This window comes from Brassica napus, chromosome C2 (genome assembly GCF_020379485.1).
Source record: "Brassica napus cultivar Da-Ae chromosome C2, Da-Ae, whole genome shotgun sequence".
In the NCBI taxonomy this organism is placed as follows: Eukaryota; Viridiplantae; Streptophyta; class Magnoliopsida; order Brassicales; family Brassicaceae; genus Brassica; species Brassica napus.
Window position 1 is genome coordinate 27332987 of NC_063445.1, and position 25999 is coordinate 27358985.

The 25999-nt window shown below is 37.5% G+C and overlaps 3 protein-coding genes across 4 annotated transcripts; 1 reads left to right on the plus strand and 2 right to left on the minus strand.

The window, feature by feature from the left end:
• Positions 1–7723: 7723 nt before the first annotated feature.
• On the minus strand, positions 7724–9995 carry LOC106389611 (replication factor C subunit 5). Of its 2 annotated transcripts, XM_013829914.3 has the most exons (8): positions 9682–9995; positions 9278–9491; positions 8983–9062; positions 8734–8893; positions 8415–8626; positions 8268–8331; positions 8123–8191; positions 7724–7984 (listed from the first exon to the last, which is right to left on the minus strand). In XM_013829914.3, exons 1-8 carry the CDS (start codon positions 9857–9859, stop codon positions 7885–7887), a joined length of 1077 nt encoding a protein of 358 aa, XP_013685368.2. In that variant the 5' UTR covers positions 9860–9995; the 3' UTR covers positions 7724–7884. The 2 variants fall into 2 exon arrangements, with proteins under 2 accessions (XP_013685368.2, XP_048604052.1); XM_048748095.1 differs by lacking the exon at positions 8123–8191.
• A 3479-nt stretch (positions 9996–13474) lies between these two features.
• LOC106389610 (protein disulfide isomerase-like 1-2) lies at positions 13475–16329 on the plus strand. Its single transcript, XM_013829913.3, has 10 exons — positions 13475–13688; positions 13781–13811; positions 14165–14452; positions 14632–14820; positions 14905–15030; positions 15134–15271; positions 15362–15481; positions 15579–15696; positions 15782–15894; positions 15982–16329. Exons 1-10 carry the CDS (start codon positions 13519–13521, stop codon positions 16219–16221), a joined length of 1533 nt encoding a protein of 510 aa, XP_013685367.2. The 5' UTR covers positions 13475–13518; the 3' UTR covers positions 16222–16329.
• A 4598-nt stretch (positions 16330–20927) lies between these two features.
• Positions 20928–21791, minus strand: LOC125582300 (serine/arginine repetitive matrix protein 2-like). The gene has a single exon (XM_048748921.1). It carries the CDS (start codon positions 21789–21791, stop codon positions 20928–20930), a length of 864 nt encoding a protein of 287 aa, XP_048604878.1.
• Between the last annotated feature and the right edge of the window lie 4208 nt (positions 21792–25999).

The following is a 25999-nucleotide window of genomic DNA, read 5'->3' on the forward strand; positions in this document are numbered from 1 at the left end:
GTCATACACCTGAGTTTGGACCAGGCTGACCACGTCCCTCACAAGACCATCATCAATCTGACCGGTCTTCTTGTTGGTATACGCCCTTTTCATTAGGGCGAGATCATCAACCGGCTCGCCCTCATTTTCTTCTGCCTTGAAAAAAACATAAATTAAACAAACATTAGAAATTTGAAGAAATGCACAAAAAATAAAATTCTGAAACTTAAATAATTGAAGAAAAAGCGGTTGAACTTCTTACCATGCGATCCCCGAGAGTGGCAATAGATTGAGCACCCAAGTTATGCTTGTAGATGCCCTTCCCTTTACGGCCGCTCCTGCGGTTGTTGGAGTTGGTGGAAGAAGTTTCTTTCGTCTCTTCCTTATCCCAATGCGCACACAACTCCTTCCAGACCGTGTCGTTCATCGATTTTGGGACCTTTTAATTTTTTTTAAAAAAGAAAATAATTAAATAATTAAAAAAATAGTTTAATAAATTAAAAAATTGTTAATGAATTAAAAACTACCTTGTTTGCTTCCCACTTCTTCTTCCACTCGTACATCTGCTTCCCATAGTTGTCCATAACTTTATGGACGAAGTGGTGATAGATAGAGAGCGTATCATCGGAATTCCAGTTGAATTCTTGTTGAAATAGTTTAAAAATAGTTTTTAATCACAAAAATATAAATAGTTTAATAATTACAAAAATTTTTTTTAACAAATAAAAAATAGTTTAATAATTAAAAAAATAGTTTTAATAAATCCCAAAAATAGTTTAATAATTACAAAAAATAGTTTTAATAATATTTAAAATGTTTAATAAATATAGAAAATAGTTTAATAATTACAAGAAATAGTTTTAATAAATAAAAAATATAAGTAAAAAATTAGAATACTTACCGCAAACTGACGAAACCACAGATGCTGCTTCTCGGGAGGGAAGTCAGTGAAAGTCGGATGTCCCTTGTCGAGGGCCGAGTACATCATACGGTTGATCCATGCGCTGATCCCGTTCCCGGATCGGTTGAACCTAATAAAAAGAACAAATTATTAATAATGAATCAAATTTTAAGGAAAAAAATAAAAGTTTAATTACCATGTTTGACCCCGTCCATGTGGATACGGAGTAAGATAGGGAAGATGGTCAAGACCGGGCTGTCGAACCAACTCCGCAACACTCATCACTCCCGGAGGACCCGGAGCGGGTGCAGCAGCGGGAGCGAGAGCAGCAGGAGCGGGTAATGGAGAGGGAGATGTATGGTAGGAGCTGTGGGGCGAAACGGAATCCTGATTATGGCTTGACGAACCCCGAGAGTGGCTCCCCATACCACCCCGGCTACGACGCGGTCGAGGCCGGGTCTGATCATCATTAGACTTGTAAATTAAAAAAAAAACATATTTAAAAATTAGTTCTAATAATTTTAATAAAAAAAATAGTTTAAATAAAAAATAGTTAAAAAAATAGTTTTTAATCACAAAAATATAAATAGTTTAATAATTACAATTTTTTTTAATAAATAAAAAATAGTTTAAAAATTAAAAAAATAGTTTTAATAAATCCCAAAAACAGTTTAACAATTACAAAAAATAGTTTTAATAATATTTAAAATGTTTAATAAACATAAAAAATAGTTTTAATAATATTAAAAATGTTTAATAAATATAGAAATTTATATTTTATATATAAAATACATAAAATGTTTTATAACCACAAAAAATAATGATTTTAAATATTATATATATGATTTTTATATGCAAAAAATAGATTTTATATACAAAAAACGTTTTCATATTATATATATAATACAAATTAGATTTTTATAACCACAAAATTAATAAAAACTAAAAAAAAAATCCAAATCAAGTGAAATACATAATCAAACTCGATTTTACACAATCCTACCATTCACCCTAACTAAAATCTATAAATCTCATTCCAAAATCATCAAATCTACTTAAAAACCATACAAATCTAACCTAAGGGAGTGGGATAGAGTTCATACATGATGCAAGGACTGAAATTGAGGAGGATTAGGGCGGATTCGCCGGAAATCATCGAGAGAAACAGGAGGAAACGGCGGAAACCGCGAGAGAGAAGAGAGAGTTCGGGGGAGAGGAAGAGAGAAATGGGGAAGAAGATCTGGTTCGACCTAATAAAATGAGGCGTCTGACGGAAAATGTCTGTCGGAATTTCCTCGGAATTATTTAATAAATCCGTCGGAATTTCCTCGGAAATCATTAATTCAATTTTCGCGAAATATTTGACGGTTTGGTTTACCCGGTTAAATGAAAAAATTCCGAGGAACCAGGTTTCCTCAGAATACCCTCGGTAATTACCGAGGAAATTCTGAGGAACCAGGGTTTGGGGTTTCAAAACATCGATTTTTTCGCCGTATTTCATTTCTTATACAATTATAATGCATACCATTGAGGATTCTTTGTATAGATGATCATAAACCATGAAATAAAAAAATTTCAAAAATAATTGTAAGTATTCCCTTTACCGTTTATTAAAGTGTATAAGTGTTTCTCTTACGTTGTGTGGTTTTCGTTCATGCAATCGTAAAAGTGTTTGTTATTGGGTAAAACACCAAAGTTTGACTTCATAATCTGGTTAAGATACTTAATGAAGGTTATATACGTGTTATTCAATCCGCAAAACGTTGTTTTCGGTTTAAAACCCCTAGTTCCTTCGGTTTTCGGTTTAAAACCCCTAGTTCCTCCGAGGAAATTCCGAGGAAGAGGACTCTATAATCAAATCCCTAAATCGACAAGGTCTATTCCGAGGAAAACCTATCTGCCCTCGGAATTTCCTCGGTATTTATATTTTTTTTTTTTAAAAATTGACGCTAGTCTGTTTCCGAGTCATCATCACCAGATGAATCTGAATCTGGATCTTGGTGAAACTCTCCAATCACTGGTTCATCCTCTACGTGAACGGCGGTTTCCTCTTCGAAGTCGGTTAAATCGACTACAAGGCCAACTCCACCTAAATCTTCTGCTGCACTCAAGTTGCCGGATGTGCTTGGTTGTAGTGGGTCTTCCAGCTCAGAACTTCCCTGAACTCGGCCTCTCGGATTGAGTCTTGTAACAGTAACCCATGGATCATCTCTGTTCCTTACCCGGGGGTACTTGATATAACAAACCTGATCGGCCTGAGAAGCAAGAATGAAAGGATCATAATATTGCAGCTTCCGTCTCGAATTTACTGATGTAACACCAAATGCATCTGTTCTCACACCTCGATCTGGAGTGTTGTCGTGCCAATCACAATAGAAAACAGTACAACGCAATCCAACCATGCCCAAATACTTGATTTCCAAAATCTCATGTATGTGTTCGTAGTATACATCATCTCCTGATGCAGAACAAACGCCAGCATCATAAGTCGTACTCGAACGTCTCCTCTTCTGAGTTGTGAATGCATATCCTCGAGTACAAAATCTCGGATATGACTTCACAACAAAGTTTGGTCCAACGACCATCTCGCGTATCCAGTCGTCAAATGTTTCACCTCTGGCCAAACCCGCACTCACATAAGTAAACATCCATCCAGCAAATTCTCTCTGCTTCATTTCTTCTAGTTCGTCCTCTGTGGCGTATCTATATTCGAACCGCTTTTCAGCCATGAAAATTCTCTCATATTGAAGAACAGCTTCGCAGTTGGTGAGCAAATATGTTTGCAAATGACTGCGCTCCTGCTCAGTAAGTCGACGGTCCTTTGGTTTTCCGCTAAGTCGTCCAACGTCTGTGAAAATGTCTGGAACCGTAACATAATATGTTGCCCATTCGCCTCTATCATCATGCCGAGCAGGTTTTCTGTTTTTGGTCTGAACTTCTGCTGGAAAGTAGTACTCGGCAAAGTTTGAAGTTTCTTCATTGATCATCTGTGCGACTATAGAACCTTCCACCCTACTTAAATTTTTCACCATCTTCTTCAAATGGAACATATACCGCTCATACAAATACATCCATCTATACTGCACAGGACCATCAAGTTCCAATTATGTTACCAGGTGAATAACAAGATGCTCCATAACATCAAAAAATGAGGGAGGAAATATCTTCTCAAGGTTGCACTGAATCACGGCTATGTTAGTCTTCAAATTTTCAATACCTTCAAGAGCCACTGATCTCGTGCATAAATCGCGGAAGAAACCACTTATCCCTGCAATTGCTTCATGAACATTTCGTGGTAATAGTTCCTTGAAGGCAAACGGAAGGAGGCGCTGCATCATTACATGGCAATCGTGGCTTTTCAAGCCAGTAAACTTTCCTTCCTTTCTGTCGATACAGTTACGCAAATTAGATGCGTAACCATCTGGAAATTCCACATCGTTTGAAATCCAATCAAAGAATGCATCCTTTCCCGCTGCATCAAGTCGGCATATGGGAAAAGGAGCCCTACCATTCTCATCAACATGAAGTTCTGAACGAGCACATATATCGACTAAATCCAGTATTGACTTCAAATTATCCTTTGTTTTACCTTGAACATTAAGGATCGTGTTCATGAGATTGTCAAAAAAGTTCTTCTCAATATGCATGACATCTAAATTATGCCTTAGTAGATGATCCTCCCAGTATGGCAGATCCCAGAAAATACTTTTTTTGTGCCAGTTATGTAGGTCTCCAACACCATCTACCGGAAAACGCTCATGTCCACCGACGTCTGGCGTCCTTTCTGCACCAAAATCTCTAAGTTGTGTCTTCAAATCTTTCCCACAAATTTCCGGAGGTGGACTGTCAAACACCCTCTTGTTCTTCGTAAACAAATTCCTACTTCTACGATATGGATGATCTGGTGGTAGGAATCTCCTGTGACAGTCAAACCAACACGTTTTCCTTCCGTGTTTTAGTTGGAAAGCATCAGTGTTATCTTGAAAATATGGACATGATAGCCTTCCATGCGTTGTCCATCCAGATAACATACCATATGCTGGAAAATCACTTATTGTCCACATTAGTATTGCCCGCATTTGAAAGTTTTCTTTATACGAAACATCGTATGTTTCAGCACCTTGAGCCCATAGTTGTTGCAATTCATATATTAGTGGCTGAAGAAACACATCAAGTGATCTCTTAGGATGCTTTGGTCTGGGAACGAGAATCGAGAGAAACAAAAACTCTCGTCGCAAGCACAAGTTTGGGGGTAGGTTGCATGGTGTAAGAATGACTGGCCATAGAGAATACTGTCTTCCACTCTTGACAAACGGGCTGAAACCATCAGTACATAATCCAAGGTAGACATTTCTTCTCTCATACGCAAAGTCGGGATACTTTGATTGGAAATGCTTCCACGCTTTTGCATCTGAAGGATGTCTGATCTCACCATCTGTTGAGTGCTCCACATGCCATCTCATTGGTTGCGCTGTGCGTTCAGACAGATACAACCTCTGCAACCTTTCTGTCAAAGGAAAATACCACATCCTTTTATATGGCACTGGAACTCTTCCACTCGTATCTTTATAACGAGGCTTCCCACAAAATTTGCATGAAACCCGCTGTTCATCCGCCCTCCAATAAATCATGCAGTTGTCTCTGCATATATCTATTACCTGATACGATAAACCAAGACCAGCTACGAGTTTCTGAACCTCGTAGTATGAGCCATGAACTACATTATCTTCGGGTAGAATACCTTTTACATAATCAGCAATCGCATCCACACAGTCTTCAGCCAAATTATAATCCGTTTTAATGCCCATCAATCTTGTAGCAGGTGATAAAGCTGAATGACCATCTCTGCAACCTTCGTACAATGGTTGCTTTCCAGCATCCAACATATCATAAAATCTCCTAGCTTCTGCATTGGGTAAATCTTCCCCTCTAAATTGATCATTTACCATCTGCTCAGTACCTACACCATAATCTACATCCATTCTAATTGGTTCTTCTAATCTAACCGCTGGCTGAGGTTCGCTAGTACTACCATGTTCATAATCAGTTTCCCCATGATGATACCAAATTTTGTAACTTCGTGTAAACCCACTCAAATATAGATGAGTCCAAACATCCCACTCTTTAATAACCTTTTTATTTTTACAATTAGAGCAAGGACATTTTAACATACCTGTTTTTGCTTCCGGTTGTCGGTGAACTAACCCCATGAATTCAGTTATACCTCGTTGGTATTCTTCCGTAAGCAATCTCGTGTTCGGATCCAAATGAGGTCGATCGATCCAAGAACGAAAATAATTTGAAGAAGACATGTTTTTTATGAATCAAATTCGTGTGTAAAGAGAGTGAGAGGGAGGATGAAGATATGGAGTGAATGAAGAGGAAGAGGGGTGCTTGTATTTATAGTTGAAATCCTACCGACAGACCGAGGAAATTCCGACGGAATTCCGATGCCAACGGCTAGTTCGTCGGAATTTCCTCAGAATTTTTAAAATCCCCCAACGGCTCTCTAACGTCTATATTATTTCCTCGGAATTCATCGATTTTTTTCGAGGAATACAATTTTCCTCGGTATTCCATAAGAATATTCCGACGGAATGATATTTCCTCGGAATTCCGTCGGTATATTCCGAGGAAATTCTGAGGAAACCAAATTTTGTGTTTCCTCGGAATATCCTCGGAAATTCCTCGGGATATTCCGAGGATTTCATTTTCCGTCGGAATGTCCGTCAGAATACTGCTGTTTTCTTGTAGTGAGGTGGCTGCCGAATCTTCATCCACAAAACCTTGAACATAAGACCCCATCCACAAGATCTTCATCCACAAAACCTTGATTCATGTGTTCACATTTTCCAGTGTCCATAATTTTACCATCCACAATGTGTATGTTCATATCTAACTCGTCCACAACTTTTCGTGTCCACAAACACTTGACATGCAAGGTGCAATTTCTGTTTCAAAATCGAACCATTTTAGCTTTGTTTTGTTTCTAAGGATATATCTCAACTTTCGTCTCTTTGTTCTAAAATTAGCAGAGAAGGGAGAAGAATAGTTTATTCCCTGTCAACTGTTCACCGTAACCACAACCATTGCGTCCATACATATCCATCCATAAGTATATGTTAAGTGTCCAAGTTTCTTGCGTCCATATTCTTTATGTCCATAAATTTTCTATTGATTGTGCTCGCTGACTTTTCAGATTTATTTAACTTTTCTACTATATTTATGTACATATAACAAGTAAAAAGATAATTAAACAGATTTTACTTTGCTTGTCCATAATTCTTGTTTTTACAACTCATTTGTAATTTACGTGTTCACAACTTATTAATCCACCTTTTTTTTTCTATCCACAATATAGATGTCCATATTTCATTTGTCCACAAATGCTTAATCCAAAAATCTGAGTTTACAACTACTTTTACTTTTTAGCTTCTTTCATTTATTCCAACCAGAAGAAATATTTGGTTTGGTTCTTTAAAGGGAACATCCTTTTCCCATTCACGTTGATTAACAAGCTGAGGGTATTTTTGTCCACCACAAAAACACCTGTCCCAACAATGTGTGTCATATCCATTATGTGTCTTTGAGCGTAAACAAAAGACACTGAGTGTAAACGTCTCGAATATTTTACATTATAGAATTTGTTCCATAAGTTGAAATAGTAAATCATATCAGAGAAAATATGAATTTTTATCAAACAAAATATTAAAAATAGAGGAAGATAATGCTTGTTTGAATAATTTTTCAAAATTTAGGAATAGACAGAACAGTTCACTCTTTCTCTACTACTGGTTTTGTTCATTAATATAGTGTTATTAGGAACCTGCATCTGCACTGAGATGAGAGGGATAACAAGGTGGCACCGAGACCGCCATAAAAAAATGTACATAGAGACTACCAGGAAAACATAAGCAAGGTAAAACATTCTGTCTTTGTTGAATCATATTAAAGCTACTTATGGAGGGTTTCCAAAATGGTAAAGAAAAAAGAACACACAGGTTTTACTTTGCTGTAGCAACCAAAGCAGACCTGGCGTGTGTGAAAGTAGAAATGATAGCTCCAAGCTGCAGTTTGTCGTTGCATCCAAAACTCAATCTGTACCTGTAAAAAACCCATAAAAACAGACTCAAAATTAGAAACAAAAAGCTACTACTACTCTCTCTCTCTCTCTCTCTCTACTCCAGGCATTCACAATGAAGCAACCCACAAAAGATTAAAAAAAAACAGAAGTATACTAACTCGATGTCTGCCAAATCGTTTATCAGTTGTACTCTGACATGTGAAGGCATCTTGATCTTAAAAACAAAACTGTTGGAGAAACAAAACTTAGTTGGTTCACAGACGCATACAGTAGAATCAGCAAAGAACCAAGTATGTCACTCACATGGTAACCTCTCTGACGATATCAACAATCGCAAGTCCTTTTCTCGTCTTCATTTCTGATATTTCTGCACAGAGTAAGGTAGCAAACAAGAAGAGCCAGGACAGACATATGGAATCAGTTAACTTTAGTAAGTTATGGCTCACATACTTTTGTAGCTTTCAGCAAATGATTCATTTAGAAGCCAATGAGATATCTGCTCAATGTCCTTTGGCAATGGGTTTCCTGTGCAGAGGTAAACCTCTTCCTCTGTAATTTTCACTGACGCCATATGCGTTGACTGCAAAATGTTCATGGCTTTTCTCATGTCTCCATTGCTCAGCCGTACAAGAGCCGCCAAACCACTCTCACTCACATCAAGCCTAGTCCAATTACAGAAAAGAAGCACAATTAGCAAAGAGACAGGGTGGAGACAACACACACAACTAACAAATAGTTTTGAAGATTGAAATAACTTTTATTCCCTCACCCTTCAGCTTCTATAACATGTTTAAGACGTTGACTCACATGAAGAGGATCAAGAGGGGCAAATCTAAATCGGGTACATCTGGACTGTAAAGCTGGGATGATCTTGTTGACATGGTTTCCGATGAGCGCAAACCTTGTACTCTTTGTGTACTTCTCAATCACTAGCAAAAAAAAAAAAAAGAAAAAGAAACATACTAGTTAGTACCATACTTAAACATAACAAAAGACAACCGAGTATATGAAGACTTGCCTCTACGCAAAGCAAACTGAGCATCTTTTGTCATGGCATCTGCTTCGTCTAGCAGAACCAACTTCACCGAAGATTTTCCTCTGCAATCATCAATTCAATTATTATTATTTTTATCATCCACAACAAACTTGCAACACAAAATGATATATCTTACTCTTCTACTCAGCATAATGCTACAGCTTAACATAGGTAAAGCCATAACAATACATTTCATATCCAAATGCTCATTATTATAATAAACAAACCACAAAAAAAGCAAAAAAAAAAGCAAAAGAAGAAAGGAAGGGAAACTCACAAAGAGAAGCTCTGAGTGCTAGCGAAATCTTGAATCTGCTGCCTCACAACATCAATGCCTCTATCATCCGAAGCGTTGAGTTCAAGAATCATATTACGGTACTTGGGGCCATAAAGTTTCCTGGCAACGGCTAAAATGGTGGATGTTTTGCCAGTACCGGGAGGACCATAGAGCAGAAGATGAGGCAACTTGTTCTCATTGGTCAACCTATCAACTGTTTCACAAAAGCAAAAACAAAAGCTTCACTGAGCAACGAAGGTAAGAAACAAAAGCCTCAGGCATAATCAGAGGCAAACCCATTTCAAAAGACTCAATTTTTAGACCACTATCCTCTGAAGCCCTAAAACTTGGGGGAAGAAACCCTAGGTGATGAAATTCAAGAGAGAGTGTGTGAGCTCAATTACTCGTAGCAACAATGTCACGATGTGCTGCGACGTCGTCTAGCGATTGAGGACGGTACTTCTCGACCCAAGGCGTCGCCTTGCTCTGCGGCGGAGCACCGAAGCCGCCGGCGACGACTTTCGGTTTGCGAGGATGATTCTCGTCTACGTCGATGTCCATCGCCGATGTGATCTCAGTCATCTTCGCCGGAGATTGTTTTCGGAAACTCTAAGCTCAGCGCCTCCTTTCACTCTTTTCGATTTCGCTGATGGCGCCAAGCTCTAGACTTTTGACGCTTTCTTCCTCCGCCATTGTCTCTACTACTGCCTTCGTTATAGTTACAATTTTACCCTCGGGAAATGAGGTCGTGTTAGGGCTATTTTGGTAAACTTATTTTTTTCCCCTTTATTAATCACCACCCTATGTAGTATCTCTCACTCCATAGCTTGCAATGTTCAACTCGCAAAGGCCTGTAAGGCCGATTAAAAGGCCGAGTGTTTGTGCAATATAAAAGGCCTAATATGCTTGTCTGAACACTCTTCTTTATAAGACAATTGATTGTTTGGTCCTAAAGATTTTGCATAGTTACAACATATCGAAGAAAATGATTTCTAGAAATCTTTAATATGGCGGAAAGAATACCGCATGAATGGATCTCATACGGAGCTTAAGGTGATGACGTGAATCCTCGTAAAATTACATGGTATTATTAGTTGTAATATTGCATATATAATATTTTTCGTAGTTTGTAATAGCATAACTAACAAAAAAAAATTGAATAGTTTTTTTTCCACCCAAACTGATAGTATTCATTCAAAGTTGGAACACAAGTTTTGATACAAATGCTGATGGGTATCATGGAACCCCTAGAAACAAAATGTAATGCTCCAACCGCTAACCGTTAATGGTAGGTAGAGCTGGGCAAAAAACCTGAATCCAAAAAATTGAACTGAATTCAATCCGGAAACGTAATACCTATTTTGAACCGAAATTGGTTAGATCTCTAACAGAATACCTAAATATCAATAAGTTAAAATCATAATAGATAGCATAACAAAAGGATATCAATACATACCATAAACCTATTGTTCTCATATTATGAATATTTAATGTATTAAATACAATAATCAAAACATAAAACCCAAGCAGGCCACCAGCTAACTGACCTAAGCAATGTCATCCTAATAAATCGATCCAATGAACGAGTTTCGTGTTGATGGAATCGTTCATCCCTTCCTTATATCCTACTTTGGCAAGAATTGTCTGAAGCAATTTTACAACACTTTCTACTCCGAGTTTCCTATGGCCAAGAGGACTGGTGTCCAGATCAAAATTAATACATTCGAGTCTTGAATGAACCCCTTAAAAGGACTTTATCCAACCTCTCATAAGCATCTAAAACTCTCTTTTCAATCTCTTTCGTCTTGAATCTAATTATCAAATTAGCCCAGCGGATTACGACCATGTAACAATACACCTAATAACACAAAAACCTAAGTGAAATTAAAATAGAATGAAGCATATACATACTTTAAATACACAAGCAAAACAAACTTACATTAATCATATATTGCATGAGAGAATTAAACCATGGTATGGAAATGGAACGGTCTTGAAATCTTGACTTCGGTTATCGACATGGTCATTACATGTTTTAACGGACTTTTTGTATTTCTAAGGATGAAAAGAGATATTAACATGCATTAGTGATATCAATCAAGATTAGTTCAAAATGACACTATACCTCTTCGAGTTTAGTTGAAACGTTCAATTCTTGCACATAAGCAGACGTGTGTGAATCTAGTTTTATCCAACGCAGTGTTCTAGGGTGAGTACACAGAGAGTCAAACAAATGAATTGGAGAAGAGCAATAGCACTATAAAACAACAATATAATGAATTATTTTGTTGACTTATCGAAATTTAAAACTTAAATACAAAATGATTTGATACTTACTTGTTTGCAAGTGTTCTTTGCCTTAGTCTGAGAAAGAGCCCATATATAACCGTACGGATCTAATATTTTAGCTTGAATTCCTCTAGCTCCTTCTTCAATTGAGATCAACCATGAGTAATCTAATGCATTCTCATGTCTAAGTTCTATTTCAGAGTTATTATCATTGTTAAGAGCTAATGTTTTGACTTCATCAACATTCACTATCACTTCAAGCCTGATTATAGTTTCCCTTTCATTAGTCAAATATGTATAGTGATTAGATTAAACAAAAAAAAAAGATAACAAAAATAATGAAAAAGAAAGAAATAACATACCTAGATGGATCTTTTACTCCTTTGGAAATGACAAGAATAGTGTCAGCTAAAAATAGCTCGACATATAGAGAAAATAAAAAGCTTTCTTTATAACTGTTCCAAAAGCTTCCACATAATAGTTTGTAGATTTTTTTAACTTTCCAGGATTAACAAATAAATGCTACTTTAACTTCTTCTGAAAATGAGAATAGAAGCAAAATCGACGTCCTGAACTATGATAACAAGTTCTTAAAAGTCAAATGATTTGCTCATAAAAGAGAGTCAAATGACATACATCGGATTGTAAGAATTAAGAGAATGTGAAATGAAGAACCATCGATTCTTAAACTATATTCTCTACATAAATATTCCTAAAAAAATCAAAGAATTTTCATTGACAATGAACTTGTACAAGGTTTGTCCTTAGTACTCACCACACACAAAAAATGTGTGTAGCTTATTGTTTAATTATTAATATACACATTTCTGTGAATTTTTCTTGACAAGAAAAGAGTATGAATCAACCGGAAATCCATAGATTTACATGTTATTTGGTTCATTACATAAAGTAAGATCTATATGTTATAAACTGTCACACACTTTTGTCTTAGAACACAATGACAACAATTTAAACATAAAACTAAGGGTGTGATTGGTGACCAAGGGAATGAGAAGGAACATTCAATTCCTTATGATTCTCTTAAAAATACACCATTCATGAGAAATTAATTTTTTTTTCTATTCTTTATCATTCTTTTTTTTGTAAAGAATAACAAAGCAAAATTATTCTTCATTATTTTTGAGGAGCAACAATCATTCCTACTCTTTTCTTTAATTTTATTCCTCTTCGTTCCTTTTTTATTTGTTCATAGTGTTCCTCAAATGGTCACCAGTGACACTCTAAGTGTAATAGTATTATTCAGTATAGAGATCATTTTGCCATTATGAAAACATACAATATTGAAAAAATGAAGAGGAACTATGTCGATGTGTTAGACATGATTTACAGATGTGTTGTCATAATTATGATATATTGACATTTTAACTAAACATTCCAAAAACTTAAAATAATTTAATAAAAATTGTAGTATAAAATTTAACTTCAAAACCTTCAATAATAATGCCATTTGGAGAATTATCAAAATCAAACCTCCATTTACATTCTCTACATATTTAGTCAGTCATTTACAAAATTCAATTGATTTTGAATGTTGACCCAATATTCTTACCAAAATGGACAATAAATTATTAATCAGAAACGGCCACATCTTCTTACAAGATTTTTTTCAAATCCTCATTAATATGATTTTCACTGCTGTTTAAAGAAGTAAATAATGAAATATTAAATAGTCTTTCGTTCTATGGTCAAGAGTCAATTAAAACAAAATCCTTCCAAAGTAATTAAAATCCCCTTTTACAAAAAAGGTAATTAAAATCCAATGACTAAGTGTACCCAATTAAAACTCGACGCGTGGATTTATGACCACTTAGAATCCAGCATTTTCGTGTAATTTCATTAATGACTAGAGTTATATATATGTTCTCGTTTAGACACAAGCATAACATTCATACAAACGTTGGTACAGTAGAGAGGGAGAAGGGAAAACGATAATGGCGTTTAAGGGTTTCGCGTTGTTTTCGATCGTGGTCTTATCTATTTTTGCTTCGTCAAGAAGCGAAGAGACGGAGACGAAGGAGTTCGTCTTGACTCTAGACCACTCTAACTTTACCGAAACCATCAACAAGCATGACTTCATCGTCGTCGAGTTCTACGCCCCATGGTAAGATCTGAACCTTTTTGAACTGTTGACATAGATCGTGTCTCGAAACCCTATGTTTCATTTGGTAACCCTATGTTTTACTATTCTTTTAGGTGTGGCCACTGCAAGAGCCTTGCTCCTGAGGTAAACATATTGGCTTTTAAATATTGACTATATTAACAAAAAATTGTTAGTGTTTATGTAAATATGATTTATAAAAAAAGAATGATTTATAATTTTTTATAATAGTAATATCTGTAAAAACATTTAGCATTATTTATGAAATGTTATTGATAAATATATTGATTAAGTGTATATATTGTTAAATAATAATTACATTTTAAAATATGAAACTTCCCATTTACAAATGATTTTAGTAAAATTATGATTGATTATATTCAAAATTTTATGAATATATATTGACTAAAATTTTCCTTCACCAAAATTAATGGTATATGGCTAGATTCATGACTAACGTTGGTGATATTTGATAACAGTACGAGAAGGCTGCATCAGAGTTGAGCACCCATAACCCTCCCCTCGTTCTTGCCAAGATTGATGCTAGTGAGGAATCAAACAAAGGCATTGCAAACGAGTACAAGATTCAGGGCTTCCCCACTATCAAGATTCTGAGAAATGGAGGAAAGTCTATTCAAGATTACAACGGACCTCGTGAAGCTCCCGGTATTGTCTCTTATGTCAAGAAGCAAAGTGGACCTGCTTCAGCTGAGATTAAGACAGCTGCTGATGCTGCTGAGGTTGTCGGTGAAAAGAATGTTGTTGCTGTAAGTGCCTCGCATGTCATTCCCTTTTTTAAGAATGTTTTATTAAGCGTTGCAGCTAGGATTAATCTATACATATTAACCACCAATATTTTGGCAGTTTTACACGAATGCTGCATCTTTATGATGTCCAAGACTGGTTCTAATTTAATCTAAGTAATTGTCTATTTATGTTGTCTTAGGCTGGCGTGTTCCCTAAGTTATCCGGTGAGGAGTTTGATTCTTTCATAGCCCTTGCTGAGAAACTGCGCGGTGACTATGATTTTGCACACACTTTGGATGCCAAGCTTCTTCCTCGTGGAGACTCATCAGTGGCAGGACCTGTCGTGAGGCTATTCAAGCCTTTCGATGAACCGTTTGTTGATTCCAAGGTACAAAGGGACACTTGTATTGTACGTAACATCAATTAAATAACGTTTCATGCTGTTTAACTGATCTAGAAATCTTGAAAATAGGACTTCAATGGGGAAGATCTAGAGAAGTTTATCAAAGAGTCAAGCATTCCACTTGTCACTGTCTTTGACAGTGATCCAAGCAACCGCCCATATGTTGCATCATTCTTTGACAGCTCTGCCACTAAGGTAACTTGTTATGTTTGGTTCTAGCTTTTGCATTGCTCTTAATTTTTAAACTCGTTTACGATCTTTTGGTTTTGATTGGTTATAGTAATATTTTGAAATTCAGGTAATGATGTTTGTTAACTTCACTGGAGAATCAGCTGAATCTCTAAAATCAAAGTTCCGTAAAGTTGCTACATCTTACAAAGGACAAGGTCTTTCTTTCCTTGTTGGTGATGCTGAGGGCGGCAAAGGCGCCTTGGAGGTTAACTATTACATTATTTGTCTATATCAATCATTTTCTTATGCTATAAGTTACACATCACTAAGCATAGTTTGTTCTTTGGTATAACAGTACTTTGGAGTAGAAGAGAGCCAAGTTCCCCTTGTCATTATCCAGACTCCTGATAGCAAGAAGTACTTGAAAGCAAACGTTGTGGTTGAGGAGATTGAATCGTGGATGAAGGACTTTAAGGTTTGTTTCATTCTCTTTACACACATTCTTGTGAGTTTTAGGCATAATAGCTACGTAGAATCAACATAACCTAACGTAAAGAACACGTTTTCTTCAGGACGGGAAAGTTGCTGTCTTCAAAAAATCTCAACCTATTCCAGCTGAGAACAACGAACCAGTGAAGGTTGTTGTAGCTGAGACCCTTGACGATATAGTGTTGAAGTCTGGAAAGAATGGTGAGCACATTTATAAACTGTAGTAGTGTTTTTTTTATTTCTTGCAAAACAAAAACTGATACAAAACATCAATTTTATCTGTCAGTCTTGATCGAATTCTATGCACTATGGTGTGGACATTGCCAAAAAATTGCCCCTATCTTGGACGAAGTGGCTTTGGCGTTCAAGAACGACCCAAGTGTGATCATAGCAAAACTAGTAAGCTTGATCTATGTTTCTTCTTGTTGTTCTACATGTTATCTCAACTTTGATTTGTCCTAAACACAAATGTATGTTGGTGTGTAGGACGCAACCGCAAATGATATCCCAAGTGAACCCTTTGATGTGAAAGGTTTCCCGACCATTTACTTCAGATCAGTGAGTGGAACCGTTGTAGCGTACGAAGGAAACAGGACAAAGGAAGACTTCATAAGTTTCATTGAGAAGAACAAGCCAACAACTTCTCATGTTGAAGATACTACTAGTAGTACTAAAACTGAGGAACCTAAGAAGATTGATGCATCGGATACAAAGGACGAGCTGTAAAAGTCTTGTTTATTTTTGAAATTTGAGTAGGAGCTTATTCTTCTTCTCCATATATCCATCAGAGTTTTTTTCTTATAAAATAAAAAATTTATAGTCTTTTCCGCTTTACTCTTTCAGTCATTGGAAATTTGGAACTAACTAGTAACAAAAGTTACGATCAAATAAAACCTATTATGACAATTTCGGTAGTTTTGAAGTCTCTCCCATTTTTTTTTTGTCAAACCACTTGCATTAAATCAAATCGAACCAGTTCAAACAACATTTAGCAATCTAGAAAGGCTTGATTTAGCTAGAGTATCAGCCTGAGAGTTTTCTACACGAGGAATAAAAACAACCGACAACGGACAGAAGAGAGTGGCAAGGCTTTTGACATCCTGGAGGACACCTGCAATCTCATTCAAATCCATCCCTGCATCAAGGGTCGAAACAAGGACCTGAGAGTCCGAGAACACTTGAAGGCTTTACAGATTTAACTCCTGCGCCTTCTTTAGAGTTTCACGCAACGCCAACGCTTCCGCCATCAAAGCAGAGCACACGTGTGAGCGATTTGAGGAGCCCCTGCAAAGCACTTCCCCTGCTGCTGTCTTGATGATCCAGCCCATTCCTCCTGCTTTTGAGGTTTCCTGCCAAGCACCATCGATCCAACAAGAAGGGACTGAAGGGAGACGTTTGCTTACTGGCGCTTTGTTGCCCTTCTTCTTACTTTTCTTGGCATAGCCCCTTCCCATTCCCTTGCATCTGACACCGCCTTGGAGATAACATCTTCAACTTGGAAACATTTGTCTTCAAAGATCAATTTATTTCTTGCAGTCCAGATATTCCACAATAGCCATGTCGTGAGCGGGGAGGCCATTACGCCTACCGGAGGGAGGGAACCTTTTGTAACATTTGTTGACAGCCAATCTCTAAACGTTTCAGTTTCAGATACTCTGTCAACAGGTGTTACGAGGGGGCTTTGGTCCAGACTTCTACCGTAAAAGGGCAATCTAGAAAGAGATGAGTGATGGTTTCCAGCTCTCCACACCTTTTGCAAGCCAACTCAGAATGGATTCCTCTGGTAGCGAGGAGTGCTCCCACCGGCAATGCATTGTTTAAAGTTCTCCATATGAAGTGATGCACTTTTGGTGAAGTATGGAGCTTCCATACATGTTTCATCCAGTTGAAGGGATCCTGAGATAAAGCATTTTTTCCTTCAAAAATATTTTTATAATCTGACTTTGTTGTGTAGATCCCTGAAGGTTCAGGTAGCCAGACTTGCTTGTCCACTGGTTTTGATGAGCTTGGAATAATGAGCCTGATTTGATCCTCATACTGAGGTAAGTGGAGGTGAATTTTTTCCAGGTCCCAATCATTGGATTGTTGATTCAACAGATCTGTCACTCGAAGGTTCTGATTGTCAAACGTTGGTGGCCCTATCGGAGCTACAGGCTCTGAAGTGGAGAGCCAATGATCCGACCAGACTTTGATAGTTTCTCCATTTCCAATAATATAGCCCAGTCCCTTCTTTAAAACTTCTTTCCCCGCCAAAATACTAGACCACCCATGAGAGGAACCTGATTTCTCCACACTATCTAAAAAGGGTTCATCTGGAAAGTATTTGCCTTTCAAAACTTGGGCAAGAAGAGAGTTCGGATTACAGAAGATGCGCCAGCTGAGCTTTCCCAATAGGGAGTCATTGTAATCTTCTATGTTCTTGAATCCAAGACCTCCCAAGTATTTAGGTTTGGCCATTCCACTCCAAGCCACCCACGCAATCTTCCTCTTATCTGGGGAACTATCCCACCAAAATCTAGTGAGAATGGACTGGATTCTTTTGCATAGAGAGACCGGGACTTTAAAGCTGGACATTGAATAAGTTGGGAGAGAAGTCAGAACTGACTGCAGCATAACATGCTTCCCTGCTCCCGATAAGAACCGGGTAGTCCAAGATTGAGCTCGTTGTCGGATGTTGTCCACCATTCCCGTGAAGACATCTCTTTTGCTTCGACCAAAGGTTTCAGGCAGGCCCAAGTATTTTCCCATTCCCCCTTCGTGATTGATTCCCAACCTTTCTTTCACTCTGATTCGGATACTTTTCGGAGTCTTCGAGGAAAAAGTAATTGTAGACTTCTCCAGGTTGATGCACTGTCCTGAACTCAGCTCATATCTTCGGAGGATTGCTCTCAAGGTCCGACAGTTTCTTTCGTTAGTTTTGCAAAAAAGCATCGTGTCGTCCGCGAAGAGGAGGTGATTCACGTACGGGCTTTTTTGCGAAACTTGTAGACCGAGAAGACTGTCGTTCCTCTGAGCGTTCGTACACAATCCCGACAACACTTCCGTACACAAAATGAAGATATATGGGGAGATTGGATCACCTTGGCGAAGTCCTCTAGAGGGAGTGACTTTACCGTACGGGGTCCCGTTAATAAGGAATGAATAACTCACTGTGGTAACACACTCCATCACCCACTGGATCCAGATTCCTCGGAACCCTAGTCTCTTCAGGACCGCTTCGAGAAATCCCCACTCGATTCTGTCATACGCTTTACTCATGTCAGTTTTAACAACCATGGAGCATCTCTTCTTAGCCCCTGACGTCTTCAGATAATGAAGGGTTTCATGAGTGATCAATACGTTTTCTGAAATCGCTCTTCTAGGAACAAAGGCAGACTGATGGTGCGAGATCAGCTCTGGGTGATATTGTTGCAGTCTGCGAGTGAGGATTTTTGCAATGATTTTGTATCTGACGTTGCAAAGCGCGATCGGGCGATAGTCTGCTGCCGCCTTAGGGGCCGTGATCTTAGGAATCAAGCAGACGTAGGTCTCATTGATCTTCGGGTTCATAGAACCTGACGTGAAGAAAGTCCGAATCTCTCGGTAAATGTCGGTACCCAACAGGTTCCAAAGCGAATGGTAAAAGCTTGATGAAAATCCATCTGCTCCTGGCGCCTTATCCGCATGAATAGCAAAGGTAGCTAATCTCACTTCTTCTTGATCTGGGATTTGGCAAAGCCTATCATTCATTTCTGGCGTGATTCTTTCTGAGATTGTTTCCTCGACTGAGCGAAACTCCGAGCCTCCATTGGTGGTAAACAGGTTCTGATAAAATTCCGCAAACACCTTCCCCACGTCCTCTTCCTCATGGACCGGGGTACCTTCAGCATCTTCTATGACCGTTATCCTGTTACGAGCTTTCCTCCCCTTTGTCACCGCATGAAAGAACGCACTATTTCGGTCTCCCTCCTGCAGCCACATGATCCTACTTCTTTGCCTCCAGAACAATTCTTCAGCCTTGTACGCTTTTATGAGCTCTTCCGAGATCTCTGCTATTCTGCTAACATTCGGTGTGGCCGCTGATAGCTCTGTCTCCAGCTTTGCTTGCTTTTGTAACACTTCCTTAGCACTGATTTCCTTCTGGATTTTAGACCACTTGATGAGCTCATGCCTGCACCCCGAGATTTTGAACTCTACTCTTTCCTCTATTCCTTGTCTCCAAGCTGTTTCAATGATTCTCCTAGCTTCCTCATTCTCATTCAACCTCCTGCCATATCTGAAAGGTTTCCTTTTCTTCACTTTATGAGACTCAAGGTAGGTAATGAGGGGGCGGTGATCAGAACCCTCAAATCTGAGGTAGTTACAGCTTCCAGACGGGAACATATCAAACCATTCTACATTCGCTAGCGTTCTGTCTAACCGTGATTTGATATCATGAGTGTGCCGGCGGCCTCTCCAGGATAATTGGTTACCTGTGTGTTTCACATCCCAAAGACCATTTGTAGACACAAAGCTTCGAAACGGGATAAAAGATCCTTCACATCTTGTTGGGCCTCCTTCCTTCTCTGAGTTGTCAAGAGTATCATTAAAGTCTCCAGTAATGGCCCAAGCCTCATCTCTTCCTTGGCCCATAAGCGAGATCTCCTCCCAAAACTTCGCTCTATTCTCCTGCTGGGGGGCCCCATATATAAAGGTCATGTAGAAGGTTTTCTTTTTGTAGCTAATCTGCGTATCAATGTAGTTGGAGGATGAACTACGCACTGAAAGATTAACTTCATTCTTCCACAAGAGGGCTAGCCCTCCACTAAGACCCAAGGGTGGTATTATGAAGTGTTGATTATATTCGGGAGATTGCAGTTTTGAGAGTACAAAAGCAGTTTGATTCTTAGTCTCCATTAGATACAAAATATCCGGGGCTTGAACACGCTTCAGCTCCCGAATTCTAGGAAATGTCAGGTCTCCTCCTAAACCTTGACAGTTCCAACTTAGTACAGCTAAGGAATCTGGTCTGATGGATTTTGAAAATCCATCCTACCTCTGCTTGTTCCGACTCCACGCACCACTGCCGGTGTATCATCATCCTTATAAAAAGGTAAATCTTGGCTCTGAGCGTTCCTGTCCACACATAATTTCTCTCGAGCCGGTGGCATCGCTCTTGCTGCAAGCTGTTTAGATGCTTTGGCTCCTTGGATAGGGCTTCTATTCCCCCGAGTTCTGGAAGTACCAGTTATTTTAGCTTGACCGTTCTTTTTAGCTGGTTGTACTGGTTGGCCAGTCTTCTTCCTTGTAGCTCTTGGGGGGTTGCTTCTTTTGCGCGTACCCGAGTCGGGACCCAATATCAGGGCCGCAGGATTCCTCATACTTTCAGTCTGAATTGCCGGGCTTAAGAGGTTCAGAGGCTGCCTTGCTGAGCCTTCAGCTACATGCGGGCTTTGGTGTTCTTCTTCAGCATATCACACTTCCACATCTTGGAGTCTTGCAAGGAGAGAGGTAGAGAGACCTGTTGTTCTTTGTGGTTCTTGTGTAGGGGCTTCTATTCTTTCCAAAGCAGAGACCCTGCCAGCAGAGGGGTTATTGTTCTCTACGGGAGGTTCGAGTCTTTCCAAGGCTGGGATTCTGCCTGAGGAGTGGTTATTGCCTTCTTCTATTCTCGCCAGCGCCGAGATTCTTTCACGAGAATGACTGATCACTTCACCTTGTTCCTGGGCCACCGGTAATATCATTTCCTCTCTGGGAGGTCTTGGTGGAGGTGTTCTTGAGCTTTGGGATTTCTGACTCATTGAAATATTCCTTCGATCCTCCCCACTTCTATGAGAAGGGGAAGGACCCCTAGAAGCTCTCCTAGTTGGAGAACGGTGGTGTGATGGGTAGCTGTGATGGGAGGATTGGTCCCTGACAGGAAGACGACCTCGATCACCTCGCTGTTCCCCTTGATACCTCTGGTCTCTATCTCTGGAGTTGAAAGATCTTGATACTTCTAAGTGGGGGTAACGACTCCTCTCTGGTTCCTGTAGTCTCGAGTAAACCGACCTCTGATTATGGCGTAGTTCTCTAGAATCCCAATCTCTATCTCTGGAGTGTAGAGAATTTGATTTTCTAGCATCATGCTTGCGATGATGCTCTTCCAATTTCCTCAGCGTATTTTGTTGACTGATGCCTTGAGAGATGTCTTGCGTGATAGCTTTTTCCCTATTGGAAGGGCAATTTTCTTTCTCATGACAGAGAGAGAAGCATAGGAAACAATGCTTTTCAAGCTTTTCATACTCGAGATCGACTTCTAAGATTTCCTCCGACGAGAGTTGGATGGGAAGTCTCATCTCTAAATTTTTTAACCCATCAATAAGGATTCTGATTCTTCCATGGTCTACATCCTTGTCTAGGATCGTCCCAAGCTCTTTACCTATGGCCTCCAGTGTGTCAATAGTCCAATAGTGGAGTGGGAGACCATGAATACGAATCCAAAAAGCTATCTTTCTTGGGAAGGAGTTGGAGACTACTGGTTCCCATCTCTGTAATAGGATCATCCAACGTTTGTAGTGGTAGGGACCTTTCTTCAGTACCGTTTGAAGGGCTTCTTCTGAGGTGAAGCGGATCTAAAAGAGTTCTGGTCCTAACTCCCTGCCGGTTAATTCTCCTTCCACGCTCCAGTACTGGATGAGCCAGTCAACCACCCATTGTGTCTTCTGAACTGCTGGGTTTGTCACTCTCCCTATCAGAGTGAGTTTGTTGTCTTCAATAAGTGCTGAGTTGTCACTTCGAGGTATCTGGACTGGCCTTCTGCGCTCTGTTCTCGTCGGGTCATCAACCCACTTGCCTTTTTCGGATTTGGAGTATCTATGTGCCATACTTGAGAGAGAGCTGGGTCTTCTTCTTTATGAGGATTTTGTGAACTCCTAACCTGTAGAGATTTGTGAAAGATATCCTCAACTTGAGGTAAATATGAAGATTCTGAAGAACTCAGTAACTAATGGGGTTTAGAAACTTTAACTGTTCGCAACTCTTGAAGAAACACCCGTAGCTACAAACTTTCCTACAAGTACACCTAAGAAGGAGAGGATGCCTCTAAGATTAGCCCACTGTAGGAGAGTCACCATCCTGAGATCTATCAGTTGATCGGAGCAGAATTTAAATTGCAGCTTTTTAGGTCGTCGGAGAAACAGTAGCTACGGCCGGGCTCATCTTTTCTTGCGGTGGAAACGGTGGTGAATTAATGCTGCGGATTAGGTGGCCGATCATTGGGGATTGTGCCTGGGAGAAAAGTGCTCTCTCACGAAGTCTCTCCCATTAAAACTAATGAAATAAGAGAAGTTTCTCTCTTAAAATCTCTCTAAAAAATGGTTGAGAAACTTGTATGAGATTTGTCTATATGTCACTATTCTAGATTTCCTTTTATTTAAAGTAATGTTTATAGTGTTCCAAATAAAGTAATTTTAATATTTATATTGTTATAAGATAAGCATTGAAATGATCATCCACTTCTTTACCAAACTCAAGCACTATGATCATCCACTCCTTTACCAACTCAAGCACTATGATCATCTACTCATCAAGCACTATGATCACCCACTCATTTACCAAATTAAGCACCATTTTTGTTATTTTATGTATTGTTGTTCACTATAAATACCATCACTCATCTCACTCTTTTATACACCAAAAAAACAAGAACAAGAGTTTATAATCAAACAATCATTACATCTTCTTCTTCCTCCTTATTATAAACTATCTCCCTTATATTAGTGTTGTTTGCTTCCTACGGGTATTAAATTCTACACTTATTTAAATTTCTCGATACAATAAATTATAAGTTATTTCATAACACATTATCAGCATGATCGTTCTGCAATTCGGTAAAATTTATTGTATCATATATACTCTGCTATAATGGTCGGTATACCGCCTGTAATATTATTTATATTATGTTATAATGGCCGGAATACCGCCAATATTATTTATTAATATTTTAATTAATTTATTGGTCGGCCGAGCCGCCTTATATTCTATTTATTGTTAACTGGACGGCCGAACCGCCTTTATTTTCTGTTTGTTGTTAACTAGTCGGCTGAGCCACCTTATATTTTGTTTATTGCTAATTGGTCGGCCGAACCGCCGTATAATTTATTTATTATTCTGCATTGACCGGCTGAGCCGTCGCATAATTTATTATCATAACAAAAAATATTTATTCACCATAATTTTTATTTTTATCAAAATTTTATGAAATTTAATAGATTTGATTGATCGTTTAATACGATATTTTCAGACTGATTTTTAGTGCACTCGATTTAACCCCAACGGTCACAAAGAAAAAATTTCAAAATTTTTTTCTTTTTCAAACGGCTATGAACAGTATTTTCATCTATAAATACAACTCATTCTTCACTTCATTCACTCATCCAAAACATTTCATCTCCTCTCAAAATTTTCAAATCGCCATATTTCGGTTTTTCAATCGCAATGAAGATGAGTCGCTTAGCTTTAATTTTATGTGCGATTTATATTTTTTCGGCTATGTATTTTATTTTTGTTGGAGAAACCACTGATGAATATTTTGGCATTAACATCGCCTTATGTTTGTTTACATTATATTTACTTGTTATTTCTTGTATGATTAATGTAAACGGTTTTTAAATTATGAAGTTCATAATAAATGGTTCATTTTAAAATTGAGAAATTCTAAAAAAAAAAATATATATATATATATATAGTCATTTTAGACGATGATATATATATATATATATATCAACGCTTGTCTATATGTAAGAATAATAGTTATTTGATGAATTAAATTTTGCTTATTATACTTTAATATGCTTCATGGTTTAATGGTATTAAGGAAACATACTTTATGATTCATGGTCTAACATCATAAAAGAAATTATTTGTAATCGGTTAGTTTTGTAGTCGATTAGTCTTTGGTCTAATATCATAAAAGAATTTGGATTATATGTTGATATTTACTAATGTAATGGCCATGTTTATATGAGCAAAATTTAAAGTTTTCAGGATTGTGTATTCTCTCGGAAAGATATGTACAAGTTATCAGCCAATTCAGAAACGTGAACAGCTGAAACTTTCATCGCCGATATACTTCTGTTTATAAGATAAGTATTTTTATGCTTTATATACAAGTTTAACAAACTTGATTAGATAAATCAATTTGCATGAAGTTGGCAGTGATATAAATTTGTTCATTAAATTGATTGATAGGTTAAACTTTGTTAAAAAGCATGAGAGTAATAATATAGTCTATATAATAATTACTATGAAAGTTTTATTTATTTTCTGATATAATAAGACACCTTTGTTAATACATATTTATATATATTTGAAATATTTTGATTTTATTACCATTTATATTGAGGATTTTAAGTTTAAAGCTTGACTCTAAAAGATCCATAAGTTTTGGAGAATAATATATATAAAAAAGGTATTATCACCTGAAGTGATTACCTAAAGCTCATTTTGTATTTTGCATTTAAAGATTACAAGACCTGAAGTCTGTAAATAAAGCCAACTATGTTGGATGTTAAGTTTAAAAGTAAAATTTCTTCAATAAATTTTTTATGATGCATATATATTGAAAAATATCTATTGATAAATCACGTCTAGTTGATTATGATTCATTCTCCTGAAGAGAATATGACATTTATACCCTTTTAGACGTGAGCATTGGTCAAGAAAATGAACATAAAAGTGGTTTTAGACGTAAGCATAAATGAGGTCAAGGTCCAAAGAGTTTCTTTATAGAACTCATACTCTCACTTAAAGTTGAGAAAATAAACATGGTAATAAAGAAAAGAAATTATGAATTCATCTGAAGATGAAAGAAAATTTATTGTGTGTACAATACAAGGTAGTAAAAACTTATAGAATGCTTAAAAAGAGGATCTATATGATGCTCCAGAAGTGTACATAGTATTACTGCACATAAAAATTCAATTTAAAGTTCTTAAGAATGCAATTTAAAGTTCTTAAGGTATTGTATTTTTATAAGTATCAAAAGTTAAAAGGATCTACGAAAAATACATAACCCATGTAGGATATGGTGTTGATTAAGAAAATGAGATACATTCGAGATTGATAAACCTGTAGTATTATCATCTCGAGGGGAAGAGTTAAAGAATCTCACTTTTTATGATAAGTCAAACATCCAGAAGATTATGTTTACACTAAAACTAAGATTGATGAATTTTTCTCAAAGTAAATCCATGAGATTTTGAGACACTTATGTTGAGACAATAAGCAAACGAAATGATATATACATTTCAATCAGAAATAATTCTCAAAGCAGTATAAGTATTTTAGAGAAAATATCTACAGCCTCTTATATATTGTACTACACAAAGATTAGTATAATGAAGATAAATGTATAGTAAACTAGAAGTTTACATTTGGCATGAATCAGTTAGACCATTTTGGTTCATTAATAATGCGAATATATACTTAAAGGTCATATGCATAGTCATATAAGAACCAGAAGATTCTTCCGAATGATTTGACATATGTTGCTTACCCATAAGAT